The sequence below is a fragment of the Lepisma saccharinum genome, chromosome 10 (genome assembly GCF_977018435.1).
Source record: "Lepisma saccharinum chromosome 10, izLepSacc3.1, whole genome shotgun sequence".
Classification (NCBI taxonomy): Eukaryota; Metazoa; Arthropoda; class Insecta; order Zygentoma; family Lepismatidae; genus Lepisma; species Lepisma saccharinum.
The window spans coordinates 46,969,750-46,986,588 of record NC_139238.1 but is presented as its reverse complement, the minus strand read 5'-3'; the positions used below and the strand labels follow the sequence as shown (position 1 = coordinate 46,986,588).

At 37.7% G+C, this 16,839-nt stretch overlaps 1 protein-coding gene across 4 annotated transcripts in view; it reads left to right on the top strand.

Annotated features, from left to right (window-relative positions):
- The window catches only part of LOC145994346 (uncharacterized), a 55,650-nt gene extending 45,555 nt beyond the window's left edge, over positions 1-10,095 (top strand). For all 4 annotated transcript variants that reach the window (XM_083130466.1, XM_083130467.1, XM_083130464.1 and 1 more), the window contains 2 exons: positions 6,666-6,847; positions 9,786-10,095. In XM_083130466.1, coding sequence (XP_082986592.1) covers positions 6,666-6,847; positions 9,786-10,082 — 479 coding nt within the window. In that variant the 3' untranslated portion in view covers positions 10,083-10,095. The remainder of the gene's footprint in view (positions 1-6,665; positions 6,848-9,785) is intronic.
- The last annotated feature ends 6,744 nt before the right edge of the window (positions 10,096-16,839 follow it).

Sequence of the window (16,839 nt, the reverse complement as noted above, 5' to 3'; positions counted from 1 at the left end):
CTACACGGTTTTAGACATTTTAAACGACGGACTTGGTGATAGAAGAAGATGGCAAAGAAGAGAAATAATTGCAAAAGAGGATATTGATTGATTTGGTTGGTTTTACTTCGCTTTTCTGCCAGTTTGGGTTTACCGTGAATATGAGTATGAGTGGTGATATGATAAAATTGATGAAGGGACATCACAATGAACATCCATGCCCAGACAATGATTCGAACCCGTGACACCTGGCGTCGTAGTGCGCTAACCTCTCAGCCACGGAGGTCGGCAATTATGAATATAATACAGTTTATTGATGTACTTTTTCTATGAAAGCGGCAGACGTTTATTTGCACCTACAATGTGCAAAACTACAAATGTCAATAAGATCGGTCTAGTTTTAGCACGAACATTTTCGGGCTCATTGTTTCATATCGACATTGTTCACCTTTTATTTTATTCGAAAGTTTCCGACACACCACGTGACAAATACAAATACATATCAGGTTGTAAGCCTAGTTTCAAGGAGCCAATTGTTATGCACATCGTGTGAAGGGTTTCCTCGCTCAAAAAAATGTGGGAGGTGTAATTTTGTATCGTTTTCCGTAAACGAAGAACAAGTTTTTTTCTCATGGCAGAGGATTGACCAACATCTTCTGTCTCTAAATATGACAATTCGGTTGTCTGGGAAAATATAACCCTCAATAAGTTAGCTTCTTGATCTAAGGATTTTAATTGATACAACAGGTTGGAAATAGATCGTAACAATTAGAGCTCTTTTCAGTTCTTACGGCGGGCGCTCCAGAAGCTGGCAGGGGAAGTGGGGAGCGGAGAACATGCCGCTGACCAACCAGAGAACAGACCACCTAGCGGTGGAGCCGAGAGTTACGCAGTCGCGGGAAGAAGCTGCAGCTCTAACCTCAATCTGCACGTTGCTGTGTTGCCAATTCGTCGCGCTGCTGATGGTGTTTTGCCCCAGTGTTGATTCCTGTTTGTTATGAGCGGGATGTAGGAATAACATGCGTGGGAGTAATTGTTGTCGCGTCCTGTATTGCCTGACTGCATTGTTTCGTCGATAAACGTGTATGTGATGTGACGTTAATTTGTATTCTCGTTGTTCCATTGGGAACTTTGTGTTTATCAACGCAGTAAGTATCGTACGATGGCGAAGAGGAAGGAGGTAGTTCGTAGCCAAGGCAGGAAAATAATCAGTAGGGTTCATGAATATTTTCAAAAGGAAGCAGAAAATAGTGGTCTCTTGGTAAGTGTGCACAAAGTGCAACAGAGAGTGTCGGAAGCTTGTGGAGTGATTACGCTAACTGTGCAGCGTATTGTTAGGGAAGGAAAAGACAGTCTTGAGGCGTCGGGTTCCAGGTCATTCGAATCACCGCGCAAACTAATCAAAAGGAACAGTATCACAAAGGTAATCAACGGTTGCGATAAAGACATAATAATAAAAATTATCCTCGGGTATTATGTAAAGGGTGAATATCCAACACTGAACAAGTTACGCGTTGATTTGCAAACACAAATAAGCTTTCAGTGGGGAGTATCGTCGTTGTGGAGAATTCTGAAGTCTATGGGGTTCAAGTACAAAAAGAGCAACGACGGTAGATGATTTCTGATGGAGAGAGCCGATACCATACACCTGACATGTCTCTGTTTTTGTAAACCAATTGTTTTTCGGTCTCTTGTCAATGATACACTTGATATCATACACTTATCAGTATTCTACTGACAACAAGATGGGGATAATACGCATACTGAGGCCATACGCGAACAATGAGACGTCTGTATTTCAAGATTTCAACTCACCTTTCCCGCTACTCTGGCAACGCTGCAGTCTCTCTCTCTAACCGGCCTGTCTCGTTGCGCTGGATAGGTCGTTTCCCCGCTCCCCACTTCCCCTGCTAGCTTCTAGAGCGCCCGCCGTAAGAACTGAAAAGAGCTATAGTACTCATGGATCATATTTGCGCTTCGTTCCTCATTGAATTTTTTCATTGGATGTAATTGTATCGGCTTGTTTCAGTCAGTTCTTTTTTAAATTTGTTTTGCTCGGGTTCATGAAGCTCATGTTTTGGCCGTTATTTTACAAACAAAATGGAAAAGAAAATATTTTGGGATTTTTTGCATATTGCCTCATCAATCAATTTTATCTGTACTAACCTTTCACTGTATTTCAGCCACGTCTTTCTTTCTTAAATTTGTTTTACTTATCTTTTAAGCACCAAACTGGGCTGCGTGTCCTTTGCAAAGGGGCTGAAGCTGCTATTGAACCGTGGGTTGAGCGTTACACGTTCACATCAACGATAAAGCTTCGGCCCAGTCAAGCTCCGCCCCGCTCACGCTCCAGTCAAATATTATTTCCACTTGATCGTCACCGGACCGCGAGCTGAGCGTGATTGGAGCGAGCTTTCACCTGACCGCTAGGTGTGAATGCTTCTATTTAAAAATAATTCAACAATATATTTGACCGGACCGTGATCGGAGGGTGATCTGAGCGTTACATGAGCGTAGATGTGAATCAAGTCTAACAATCTGCCTGTTGAAACAAGTATTCCCGGGTTACCAATGAGGTTAAGTCGGCGTTCTCTTCCAATGTTTCGAGCTCATACATTCCGCTCGTCATCAACGAATGAGAGTTATGTATGTTCTCGAAAAATTGGACGCTAACGCCGATTTAAACTGGTTGGTAACCGGAAGATGCTTGTTTGAAACACGTCGTCAGGAAAACTACGCTCTTAAAGAAATATAATATTTAGTTGCCACCGAAGGTGGCAGCAGAATTGGCGGATTAAAAACTTATTTGGTGTCTTGTTAAACCATTTCCTGCCAAACCACACCATGAGGATATATAAATAAGTTATTAAATTATTAATATTTTTAAAAATTATGATGCGACAAGGTTTGGTCGAAATGATGTGCGAGCGTGCATACACGCACAAAATGTTAGCAATAATACACTATTTGATGCTCTACAGGTTTCCTGATAAGCAGCAGTGAGAAACAGCGTTGCCAGTGTAACATATTTTAGAGTACATATCCAAAAAAGAAAATGGAACATGGAGGACATTTTTTAAAAAATTATCCTCGGTTACACAGAAACATTGCAAGGTCTGATTGCACCTCCTGCAAGTACAGTAACCAAAGACTATATTGCACAATTTTCGGAAATTTTGAGATGGCTGTTTTTGAGAAAATGATTTCTAAAGAAGGTCAAAATGAATTTTTTAAATTTTTTACAAAGAATTTTCTACATAACGTTAGAAGTTAGTGCAGAAATGGCATTGCAATTAGTTAGTCTATTATCACAGCAAAACTCGTGTCCTGTGGTTCTTCACATTTAGAAAAAAAATAGAACTTTGAAAAACTTTCATTTTTTTGTATTTTGATTTTAAATTTTAGAGTTGAAGAGGGTTTCATAAATAAGGTTGTGGAAGTGCTTTGAACAAATAGTGGAAACCTTAAGTCTCCACCATTTTTGTTTTTGACTTATAGTGATTTGAAAATTACATTATTCCCCTTGCGTAAATTTTTTCACCAAATAGTGTATTCTTTTTTTAGCTTGTAACACTGTAACAAATCATCAGAAAAGGAAAATATTTTATTTTTGGACGTTTATCATGTGGTCCTTTTCAGCTGATTTTGCCATTCTAAGGTGACACATTTGTTACTTATCTGTATGATAAAAAAAAAGTTTGTTAAAATACAGTAGGGCCATTTCATTTGAAATGAAATGGAATGGCCCTACTGTATTTTACCAAACTTTTTATTTTTTTAAAATTTATTAAATCAAATTAATAACTTTTTCTTTTACATGAAAACAATAGCGTCACCAGAGAATTTTGTTTGGATAGTCTCAGAGGGGATTAATATTTTCAGATGGTCATTGCTTCGGAAAGGTGTGTCTGCTTGGATTCTCCTTCTTTCTCTCTCTATTTGTTCCGCTTTTTCTCTTTCTTTTCTTTTCTATTCTTGGGCCTCCCCAATGGCGTAGTGGTCACAGTACCATGAATAGTCATGAATATTTCTATACACATAATTGGCCACAAATATGGGAAAATGTCTCCGCCAAACACCTTTCAAAAGCTGGTCAATCAATATGGTATAAAAGTGGTCCATCGTGTTATAGTGACAAGAGATAGGACATACCAATATGGAATCAGTGACTCTCCAAACTGTATATCATGCAACATGCCAGACTCTGTAGCCCACAGGTTAACGAAGTGTCGAAACTCCTCCACGGCATGGAACAAATTGAGAACAATGGTCAGTCGTATATGCCGCACGTCATTAACAAAGTTCAAGGATACAGATATAGTTTTCCCTGATTTCAATTTTTTCCCACCAACAAAACAACGAGCAGTACAATGGTTGTTAACTGAATACTTATTATATATATTTCATAAGGACGAGAGCAGTTTTCAGAAAAAAAAACAGTATTTTCTTGCAAGAACACTACGAAAAAATTCATCTTCAAACAAGGAAGAAATGGTATGCAAATTTGTTAATAGTGCTTTATACTTAATTTAGGTGAAACAAAAATGTGAAGGTTCTAACCAGATAGAAATACAAATTGTAATAGCAGTAATACAGTTATGTAAACAACAATGTAATCCCACAACTTGTATATCAGAATGATACAATAAAAAAAAATATTGGTAGCGTCGTCACCTTGTAATCAAGGGTTCGATACCCGGTGGAGGCACATGGCACAGTGGTTCGGATCCCATTTAAACTGCAGGTCCAGTTCCGATTAGCCTTACTGGGCATAAAGTGGACTTAAAACACCAAATCAATAAAAAAAATCAAATCTTTCTATTCTCCGTTTTTATTTATTTTCCTCTTTTTCCCCACTGCTTCGGTGGTTGTGTCCTTCTATTTCCTTCTCTCTTTTTATTACCATTTCCTTCTCTCTCTCTTTTCCTTTTTCTTTCTTACTATGTTTCTCTCTTTCTTCCTCCCTGTTTCTCCATACTTTTCTTTCTTTCTCTTCTCTCTCTCTTTCTTCCTCCCTGTTTCTCATACTTTTCTTTCTATCTTTCTTTCTCTTCTCTCTCTCTCTGTCTCTTTCATTCTTCCTGATTTTTTCCCTCTTTTCTCCTCTGTTTTCTGTATGCCAAGAACCGTAAACTTAACATGCCTAACCTAACAACGACAGCAATCCGCGCTTACGTCAGAAGTCGAAGGGCTTAACCACGAAAGGTGTTTCGGAAGTGTGCGAAGAGTAAGACCTCGTTTATGTATGTGGACGGATCTCACTTTTCGCACAGTGACAGGCCTCCATCCTGCCCTTCGTCTTCTGACGGCACAAGTGTTAATGCTAGGAGCCCTAAACTTAACGTGCCTAACCTTACAAAACACTGTCATGAGAACACGAAGGGCGAGGCTTGACCAAGATAGGTGTTCGAGAACTGTGCGAGCAGTCATACCCTTAAGTATAACTCTGTCCCGGGAATCTCTGGAGCTAGCGAACGAAGACAAGTCTCTGCGGAAGCAGTGACTCCACTCGCTTTTTCCTTCTCTCTGCCGTTATGCGCGGTCTTGCTCTGAAGATTCCCGGGATAGATTAACCTAGTGCGGCGCTGGCGAGCGGCGCTACTCGGAACTACCTACTTCTATGAGCGGAGAATAGCACGCGGGCATGGAGCTTACAGCGCACCCTCAGTCGGCCAGCAGTAGAACTACGTGCACTAGACATACGAGCAGCTAGGAACAGCCTTAGCAACTTGGAAACACAAGCTAGCATTGGTTAATTGACTTGGTGTTTAAAATACACTTTATGCACGGTAAGGCTAATCGGGACTGAATGTACAGTTTAAAGTGGGATCCGAACCACTTGTTACAAGCTAACAGAACCAAGTAGTGTTGCCCACGGGACGAGACGGGACAGGCTTTTAAAAATTCGAGACGAGACGAGATTGATCATGTGTCCCTTTGACAAACGAATATTTTCGAGACGAGACAGCATTTCACAGCATTTCCACGAGACGAGACAGACCAAAGTCTCGTCTCGTGGGCAACACTAGAACCAAGCCTGACCTGCCTGCCACGCAGGCATGTAATAGCAGAAATAAGCATATAAATAGGTTAGGCAGTTTAAATTTTGTTTTCTTAAGCTATTATATGCATACGTGGATAGGTTAGACAGCCGTTAGCTTGTATTTCCAAGTTGTTATGGCTGTCCCTAGCCGCTCGTACTTGACACCAAACTATGCACATTATACGTGTACCAGCATAGCATAGAATGCATTCGTGTGCTAACCGAATGTGGTAGCTTTACATGTAAGGATAAATTTAGCGTCAAAATGATCATAAATTAAGCTTTTGCGAAACATTTAGCGAGATGTTGGGAGTGTGGATGAATCAATATTGCAATTATTGATAGACCGAAAATTCAGTTTCACGCAGTGTTAAGTGCTAAAATTACAGATCTCCTGATCGGATCGTTCTATTCAAAAACCTTGGATTGCAATTTTGCTTAGATCAATACCTCCTTTTTTTCATGCACATTTTCCCCAAACTGCTATCTCCGGTGTGAGAGTGGGGGAGTGGAGAGCAGTCCAAAATTATTTGTTGTACAATTGAACTTAAATCGCCCTGTATTTCTTAATGCTTTATTTTCTTAAGATTATTACTTACAAATATTTTTTCTATAAACACTAATATTGTGTATTTTTCTTTAGACATAACACTTAAAGCAGAATATTTCAGCGGCAAAGGCTACTTCATCTATTCAACAGTTGGTCTGGCAGCGGTGCCATGTTTCATCAAGATGGCGATGACAAGAATTGTCTTTAAGCACTTCAGCGATCTCGTGCAATTTCAAATATTACTGTTTTCATCAACATTTCTCTACCTTTCTCTGGTAAGTAATGAACTTTGGTTTTTAACATGTAAGCTATAATTCGAAGCCATTCGATGCGGATGGCGTAGTGGTAGCGTCGTCGCCTTGTTATCAAGGGTCCCGCGTTCGATACCCGATGGAGGCAAGAGTGATTCGGATCCCATCCCACGTTCAACTGTAGGTCGAGTCCCGATTAACCTTATTGTGCATAAAGTGGACTTAAACTTGAAACTAAAAATTCAAATTCAACTCTCTTTCTTAGCTTGTGAGACAAGTCGCCAGGAGCGAGCAATTTCAAACGAGGGTACAGTGTGTGCTCGAAGATGGTCGGTCCACAATTCTTTTTCCTGGTGTTCAGTCGCGGTCATTCGGCCCAGTAACATTATCAACAGACTGGTCTCGTGGCCCACGTACTCTCACTTTCTTTTAGGTTAGTGCATGGAAGTTACAGTAGAACCATAGGGAACAGAGCCTGCGCAGACCCACGACTCTTGTGCATCGTATTACGGTGTGGAGGGGAGGGGCAGAGTGGAACATGCTTCCTTATGACCCAAGTTGAACCGATGGTAGGGAAAATGCGCGAAGGATATTGGCAGAAGGTTATTTTCCTATAGCAATCACGTCTTGCAGGTCTCTGATTCGGGGGGCGCCAAAGGGAAACCAGAGTGGCCCATGGCCTGCCCATAAATCAGGTTGGCCCGCATGCTAGCCCATCATAGAGGTCCATTTTTTAAACTCATCCAGTTGACCACCGAACCAGAAACTGGCGCAGAGAATGCTCTGATTGGTACCCGTGAAGCATACGTACATCAGGGACTGATCCGAAATACTTGAGGGGTAGGAGGGATTTGCATCCGGGCACTTCACTTTACCGGAAAAAATAATCTCACTTCCGTGATCATTCGGATATTGAATTAACAACGTAACAGCAAAATTATTCCAACAATAATACAATGATTATGTAAAGTGGAGTCATCGTACCAACCGGTGTCCATTCACAGCGCAGAACGATTAATTTGACAAAATCCTGTTCACCTGCTGGCTACTTTGTGGAGGAGGGAATTCATTGTTGCCGCTTCTTGCCCATGTTTGACTGCAAGTTCTTTAGTAGGTAAACGTGGAAACAGAGAGTCACTGCCACAAAGGCGGTCCCCGCGTCGGCTGAAAGGGCACCTCCACTATAATTACATCCACTCTCTTTATTTTTCTCTCCATTTCTGTCTTATTCTCTTTCTTTTTATTTCTATCTATTTTTGGCCTCTATTTCTAGTGACGTCGGCGTCAGAGTGAGCCAGAGTGACGGACGATCCCTCAACAAAAACAAAAATGCTATAACTAAATCTCTTTTGGATCAAATATGCACTTTGGTTCATATGGTATTTAGTGTTCTTTTGTCCCTACATCTCTCCCCCTCTCTCAAGTACATACTGAACACGAATAGAAAGGGGGAAAAAACTCTCCAAGTTTCATTTCATCTATATCAGTTTATTTCACTTAGCCAAAATGATGAAGCAGGTGGTAAAGGCACTGGAGTACCTACAACCCCTCAACGAATTTTGAGACAAATCGAAACTTTAAAATTAAAGCAGTAAGAAGCTCTGGAAAATGAAAGTGATAAATACAATACCACTTTAAAATGACCTCGATGACTATTTTTGTCATTGAACAAAAAATATACAAAACAGTTACTTTCCCTGTAATGTTATATGGATATGAAACTTGGTCCCTTACATTAAAAGAGAAACATAAATTGAGGGTATTTGATAATAAAATCCTTACGAAAATATTTGGGCCTAAAGGAGATGAGTAGACAGGTGAGTGGAGAAGGTTACATAATTTAGAACTGAATAATTTGTATTCCTGTGCATGCCATGTGGCAGGAATGGGAGAGGAGAGAAGAGTTTACAGGATTCTTGTTGGGAAACCTGATGGTAAGAGATGGAGAGATAACGTTGAGATGGACTTAAGGGAACCCTTAAGGATGGAAAAGATTGCATTGATCTCGCCCAGGATAAGGACAGATGGAAGGCTTGTGTTGCTGCATCTATAATCCTTCTGGTTTAACAAGACTAGAGAGTTAGTTCTGGTTAATTACGAAATATTTTGTACTGAGTAACGCCGAACCCTAAAGCGCAGCCATGCAATATCAACCTTTATAATTCCAGCCCCCTCCAAAAGAAATCCTGCGTACGCCAGTGGATAAAGGAGTTATTTTTCATGATGGGAGTTCTGGAAGATAGCTGTCATTGGTCAAAAAATGTTTGAACACTTGATACAGCCAAGGAATGAAACTTGGAGAGCCTTCTATTTATCTATAGTAAGTAAATGAAAAATTTACTGAAGAACCATGGCGTTGGGAAACAGTAAGGATTACTTTGGATTACTCTGTCTAACATTTCGCTTGTCAACGTTTGTATTCATTATTATACCCACGTGAAGGCAGTTGCAAGGGGGATCGCCTGTGAATCATTTTGCGGCTTCACAGTATATTCACCTGCTGACTACTAACTCTCTAGACTTCTTAAACCCGAAGGTTTTGACTGCAGCAACACAGCCTTCCATCTGTCCCTATCCTGGGGAATATCAATCCAATCTTTTGCACCATTACTGATTTCCTTTAGCTCCATCTCAACGTTATCCCTCCATCTTCGTCTTTGTCTTACTAAAGATCTCTTACCATCAGGTTTCCCAACAACAATCCTGTAAATTCTTCTTTCCTCCCTTATTCCTGCCACATGGCCAGCCCACCTAAATCTTTTTGATTTAATTCTTCTAATAATATCTGGACATGAATATATATATATAAATTATGCAGTTCAAAATTATGTAACCTTCTCCATTCACCTGTCCCCTCATCCCTTTCAGGTCCGAATACTATTCTAAAGATTTTGTTTTCAAATACTCTTATTTCTTTGCATTTTAGCTGATACTGAATTCTGAGGTCGTGTACTTATTCCAGGTTTTCCTGAAGACGCTTCATAGCTTCGTTGTCTCAACAATTCTGCTTGTGACAGTTATAACTTGGACCAACGACTTGTTAACGACGTCCATAGTGAGATCGGTGGTGAAAAGCGAACGAGGGAAGCTTCTGGGACTCTTCTACTCATTGCAGGAAACATATAAGTTCCTTACATTCGAGTTGATCACCGTTGTCATCGATGTTGATGATTTGAGTCAGATAGCATACCTTGGAATGCTTGTACACAGTCTCCTTTTCATTCTTGTGGCCATGTTCATCAGTGTTGAGAAGCTCTAGTTTGCTTATATTTGTGGCAATAAAGAGATTTAGAAAATCATGAACAAGTTTGTTAGTGCATTAACAATGTTTTTCGTTTTGTTTATTTCTCTAAGTGCTGGGTATGTTGGTATTATAGGAAAGAAAATATAATAATATACAGGGTGTTTCCGTGATTATGATTCAAACTTGCAAGGTAGATGGAGACTGACTCAAGTACCAATATGAGATAAGGAACCCATGTCCGGAAACGCACCATTAAAAGTTATAAGCCATAACTATTTGGGACTTCCCATGACAATCAAATAAGACAACTGAAAGATGCAGCTTGTAGAATTAATACGGACATTACTACAGTGTATCATAGCACTTTACGATGAAAACGTTACAATAATTGTTCAAAATGGCGGCCCCAGCGTCGCAAGAAGCTCCGTCGTATCCACTCTTGAGTCCTTCTAACGATATGGCAATGATTGTTGACAACAGGCCCTCCTCACTCAAACGATTGACGATTGGGTGTTGCGCGAGGGACACCCGTTGCATCTCCTCCTGGCAAGAACCCTGCCTGTGATACCGTCAGAACGACTCCGGGGATGTTAGAGCAGATTAATGCGGGGAATAATCGCCAAAATATTTCAATTCTGGATACTAGAACCAAACTTTGGGAGTTTATTAAATATATACTAAATACATAAATCAGCCGGGAGACAAACTTAGAAATGATTACGGCTCAGAGACGTCATCAAATTGGCCACCAGCAGATTCTTTAAAGTAGAATATCTCAGAAACTACTGAACGGATTTTAATTAAACAAGTCTAATTTTAAAGCATACTTTTTATCTGAAAGATAGATCATTACACATTTTACTATAAATTCCAAAGATTTTCAAAAAAGTTCGAATTATTAGATTACCCCCATATTTCATGTAATTTCCTGTGGCATCCACTTAATAATGCCATTTCCACACAACACTATGTTTAAGGTTGCCTAAAATAGTTTCTAAAATTTAATTATAAATTTTTCTGTATGCTTGCACGTATTATTAGTTTCAGCTACTTAAAACTGCTCCCCGTGGTTGGAGGCACGTAGTGCTTCGGATCCCACTTTAAAAAGTAGGTCCAGTCCCGATTAGCCTTACTGTGCATGAAATGGACTTAAAACACAAACTCAATCAATCATTTAATTAAAACTGCTCCTTCATGATTCGTTATCAGTAATTTGTTTCCTTTCTAATTTGACCTTAACAATCCCCCCAAAAGAAGGAGCTTTTAGCAATTACTTGAACTCTATAACTCTATAATAATTAATATATAATAACTCTATATAATTATGTCAATATAATCAGTCCATTATTCATCTATTCTCAAGCAAAGACCTTCGCAAGTGCATTGGAGTCCAGTTTTTACACAGCGACAGTATGTACATCGTCCCTTGCACTTATACGAGGGATGATGGGGAAAAAATAATACAAAGCCTGTAAATTCCAGTAGGTATTTATTAGACGAATACAAACGGACTCACGTGAAAGGACACTTCATACACTACTTCTCAACAAAGTCTTCAGGCATTTATTGCAGCGCTGCACGAGGTTCATGATGCCTGTTTCAAAGAACTCGGGGTCCTGTTGTTAATAGAGAACAAAATGGATAACTTAGAATGTTAAAATTGGAAGCACAGAAACGGTTGTGAGGTTGGAAACACTGAACTCAATAGTGGTCCACCTAGAGGATATCAGTATCAACGTTCATCTCAAATATTCTGTTTGCTTTCATTGTTAGAGAACTTGCCGTATGACGTAGAAGGTTTTATTAGTTTCGTTCTTCTTTTTCTTGTATGTACGCATTGCTTGCATGATAGAATTATTTTCCTGTAGTTTACGGTTATTACAAGCATAAGAAAACAGTTTTTTCTTTGTGACGTTTCAGGAGAACACACGCTCCTTTCATCAGACATTTATTTTCATTTTGACTAAAGATACAGTTATAACAATGGTTAGTAATTTTTAAACAAAAAGAATCCGTTATATAATGGATGTTGTCAATGTTACATTGTTGTAATATAGCAACTTAACTGTGAAAAAAGCAGTCTATTTTATTTTTATTTTAGAATTTTTTAAATTATGAATCCCAAATATCATCAGGTAATTCAAATTCATCATTGTTTTCACAAAGTCTCTTGATGTTTTCTGTTACATTAAATTTTAAAGATGGTGGCTTACTCCATTTGTGAAAAAGAAAACTCCACACTGGATCTATGTTACCATTTTCATTATTTAATTTATTCCAGTGTTCTTCTGCAATGAACGAGGCTTCCCAGACATTCAACTCTGTGTTTCCCGTTAATCTTTTTAAAACCCTTCTCTTTTTAATCAAATGCTTCTCTTCGATGATATGAGTTGACAAACCTGTTCTTGGGTTTAGATTTATAATGTCCAAATCATGTTCGTGCCATCTTATTGCCATTTTCCTTGCTGTTTGTCCCACATAATCTTTTGAACATGAACAACTTATATTATATATTCCTGTGGTTTCCACATCTGGTAGCGAGTTTCTCATTTTGAATTCATTAAATGTACATTCCAAACTTCTTGGTGCTTTAAAAACAATTTTGAAATTAAAACTTTTAAAAATTTTTGCAATTTTATGTGAGAATCCCTTGTGGAATGGAATGCACACAAATTTCTTTTCAACAGATTTTTCATCTTTGTCTGTATTTCTCTTTTCCTTTAGTTTTCTTGCAACTTGTTTTTTGATTTGGTTTATTCTGTTAGTGTGAAAGCCATTTTCTTTTGCTATATTAAAGAGCCTTTCTTCTTCATTTTTGATATCCTCATTATTAGAACATAGTCTTTGTGCTCTCAGGAAAAAATTTAAAAATATGTTATCCATTGTTATACGCGAATGTTCTGATTTGGCATGGATGTATTTTTCCCCCGCTAATTTTTTTCTATGGACTGATGTTTGAATTGTTGAGTCAGTTGTCTTAATTTGCAGATCAAGGAAAGAAATTACATTGTTATTCATGGGTTCGCAAGTGAATTTTATGCGACGATGTGATTCATTTAACGATTTAAATACGTCCATGATGGTGTTCTCATTTTTAGCAATAATTAGCACATCATCTACATATCTGATGTAGAGTTTGATATCCGCACCTATCGCATTAACAATTGGAGATTCTATGTAATGAAGGAAAATGCTGGAGATGATTCCGGATACTGGGTTTCCCATTGATAGACCATTATTTTGCTGATAGATTTTGCCATCAAATATAAAGTAATTGTAATTTGCACATACAGTAAACCATCGAACCATTTCCCATGATTCTACTGGGTTAACCTTCATCTCAATAAGCCATGACCTATGGAATTCAATTGTGCCTCCTGCTAAATTATTGATGAATTTGCACCTCTCTTTTCTGATTCAAACAATAAGTTATCTTGCAAGCAAGAGCCATATAAATGAATAGGTAAAAATAATAATAGTGTTGCGGTGGTCGAAGTGCAGCGAATGGCATCCCTCTAACTAGGAAATCATCCCCTTCAACTGCCCCATTATCCGCTTGTTAAAAATAAGGATTTCATTCCCCAGCCCTTAACTATAGCTCTAAGGTTCAAGGAAACATTCCCACTAAGACTTTCCACTACGAGCAAACATTCCCACTAAGACTTTCCACTACGAGCACTGCATTGTTGCATCTTACACACACACACACACACACACACACACACACACACACACACGCACGCACACACACACACACACACACACACACACACACGCACGCACGCACACACACACACGCACACACACACACACACACACACACTTACGAAAACAATACAAAGTGTAAGACTGAATTCTAAAAGAAAAAAAACCCTACTCGCGATTTCGACATTGCGAAATGAAATTTTATGTCTCTGCCTGCCGGTAATTTTTAAGCACATTGCATATATATATATATATATATATATATATATATATATATATATAGGGTGGTCCATTTATAATGATAGTATGGAATATCGCATGCAGAATGCATCCAATCGAAAAATTGCACAGAATGAAAGTTTGATACTATTGAGGGGGTAAGTCAAAGACGCAAAAATTTCGTCGCCGCCACCCACCCCTTAGGGGGGGGGGGGTAAATTTGAAATTTCAAATGGAACACCCCCATTCGTTTTACACATTTGGATTCCATGTTGAAAGAGAAGAATTTTTTTGTTTGAAAAATTTTGTAAAAAAATTGCAAACTTCGAAAATTTATAAACATTTAGTAGTTTCAGATTCATTTTGTTCCCTTTGTGTAATAACGGTTTTGGTTTCCGTTGAGAACATTGCATAAATGAATTTTATTAAAAAAATGCGTGCAAAGAATTCGGCAAAAGAAAATTGTTTTCAATTTATGTTTTTGTGTAACAATAAATAATATTAATTTGTTCCAACTCTTTGGTTTCAAGGAACAATTTCATATGAACAACTAACTAACTAACTAACTCTCTAGCCTTCTTAAACCCGAAGGTTCATGGCTGCAGCAACACAGGCCTTCCATCTTTCCCTATCTTGAGCAAGATCTATATACTCTTTTCCATCCCTACCGATTTCTCTTAGGTCCATCTCAACGTTGTCCCTCCATCTTCGTCTTCGCCTTCCTACAGGTCTCTTACCATCAGGTTTACCAACAAGAATCCTGTAAACTCCTCTTTCCTCTCCCATTCGTGCTACATGGCCTGCCCACCTAAGTCTTCTTGATTTAATTGTTCTAATAATATCCTGATATGAATACAAATAATGTAGTTCTAAATTATGTAACCTTCTCCACTCACCTGTCTCCTCATCCCTTTTAGGTCCAAAGATTTTCCTAAGGATCTTATTTTCAAATACTCTCAATTTATGTTCCTCTTTCAATGTAAGGGACCAAGTTTCACATCCATATAATACTACAGGCAAAATTACTGTTTTGTATATTTTAACTTTTAGTTTCTTAGATATTAAACGAGAAGACAAAAGTTTATGAAGAGAGAAGTAACATGCCTTTCCTGAATTAAGCCTACTTTTTATTTCCTCTTTAATATAATTTTCATTTGTTAATATTACTCCTAAGTATTTGAATTTGGAAACTGGTTCAAACGAGTTGTTATCAATAATTAGATTTTGATTATTACCTAACTCTTGGTTTCGGCCTGTAAGCATATATTTAGTTTTCTCTTTGTTAACTTCCAAACCTATCTCTTTAGCAGTTTTGAAAAATATTTTAGCATTATTCTTAATTGTATTCATATCATCCCCCAGTAAGTCTACATCATCTACATATGCTAACAACTGAGTCACACAGTTTAATTTTAGTCCTTCTTTAGTTTCTTTTACCTTCCTTACAGCATATTCTAAGGCAAAATTAAAGAGCAATGGAGATAATGCATCTCTTTGTTTTAACCCATCATGAATTGTAAATTTGTCAGACATATTAATACCCACACGAATTTTACTTTCTGTTTCACTGGTGCATATTTTTATCATACTAACAAGCTTCTTAGGTATTCCAAACTCTACTAATATATTATATAATTTATCTCTTTTGACCGAATCATATGCTTTTTTGAAATCAATGAATACCTGATGGACATTTTGATTATATTCCCACTTTTTTTCAAGTGTCTGTCTGATGTGAAAAATTTGATCTGTAGTTGATCTGTTACGTTTAAATCCACATTGATAATCACCTATAATTTCATTAGCATATGGGGTTAGTCTTGTTAAAAGAATGTTAGACAATATTTTGTATGTTGTTGAGAGTAGAGAAATTCCACGGTAATTATTGCAGTTCATTTTATCACCTTTTTTAAACACAGGAACAATTATGGATTCTTTCCACTGTTGAGGGATTTCTTCTTTATTCCATATTAAACAAATTAATTTATGAATTTAACATATTAACGAATTTCCACCATATTTAATTAACTCAGCTGGTATTAAATCAATGCCAGGTGCTTTGTTATTCTTTAGCCTTTTAATAGTATCTTTAACTTCAGTCAAGTTAGGTTCTGGAACTAAAGGTTCTGCTGTGTGGACTTCATTTATCTCCTACATGGACATTTAAAAGGTCATTGAAGTAGTTTTTCCATCTATTTAGAATATCGCTTGGGTCAGCTAGAAAATCACCGTCTTTATCTTTTATCAAGTTTATTTATGTTGCCACCCCTTTCTAAATTAATTTACACCTTTATATAAATGTCTGATATTTTTATTTTTGCTGTTTGTTTCAATTTCGTTAATTTTGCTTTTCAAGTAATCTCTTTTGTTACTTCTAAACGTGCGGTTAACTTCTCGCTTTATTCTATTATAATTGTTTAGATTTGTATCATCAGAGTTATTTAACCACCTAGGTCTAGCCTGATCTCTTATTTCTATTAGATTATGACATTCAATATCAAACCATGGCTTACTTTTTCTTGGTTTATGATATCCTATACTTTCTTTAGCTGCTGATTCTATTGCATTACGTATGTGCTCCCAATTCTTATTTACGTCTGTTTCATTTATATTTTCATCATCATTTAAATCCTGCAAAACATCAAATCTGTTTGACAGTTTAATTTGGTAATCTTTCTTAATTCTTTCATCAGTAAACTTTCCTGTATCAAATTTTAGAACTTTTAGATTTTGTTGTTTATGATTTATCACTGCTAGTCTTTCTCTTAATTTAGCAATTACTAAATGATGGTCACTGGCACAGTCAGCACCTCTGTGTGTACGAACGTCAATTATACTAGTATGCCTT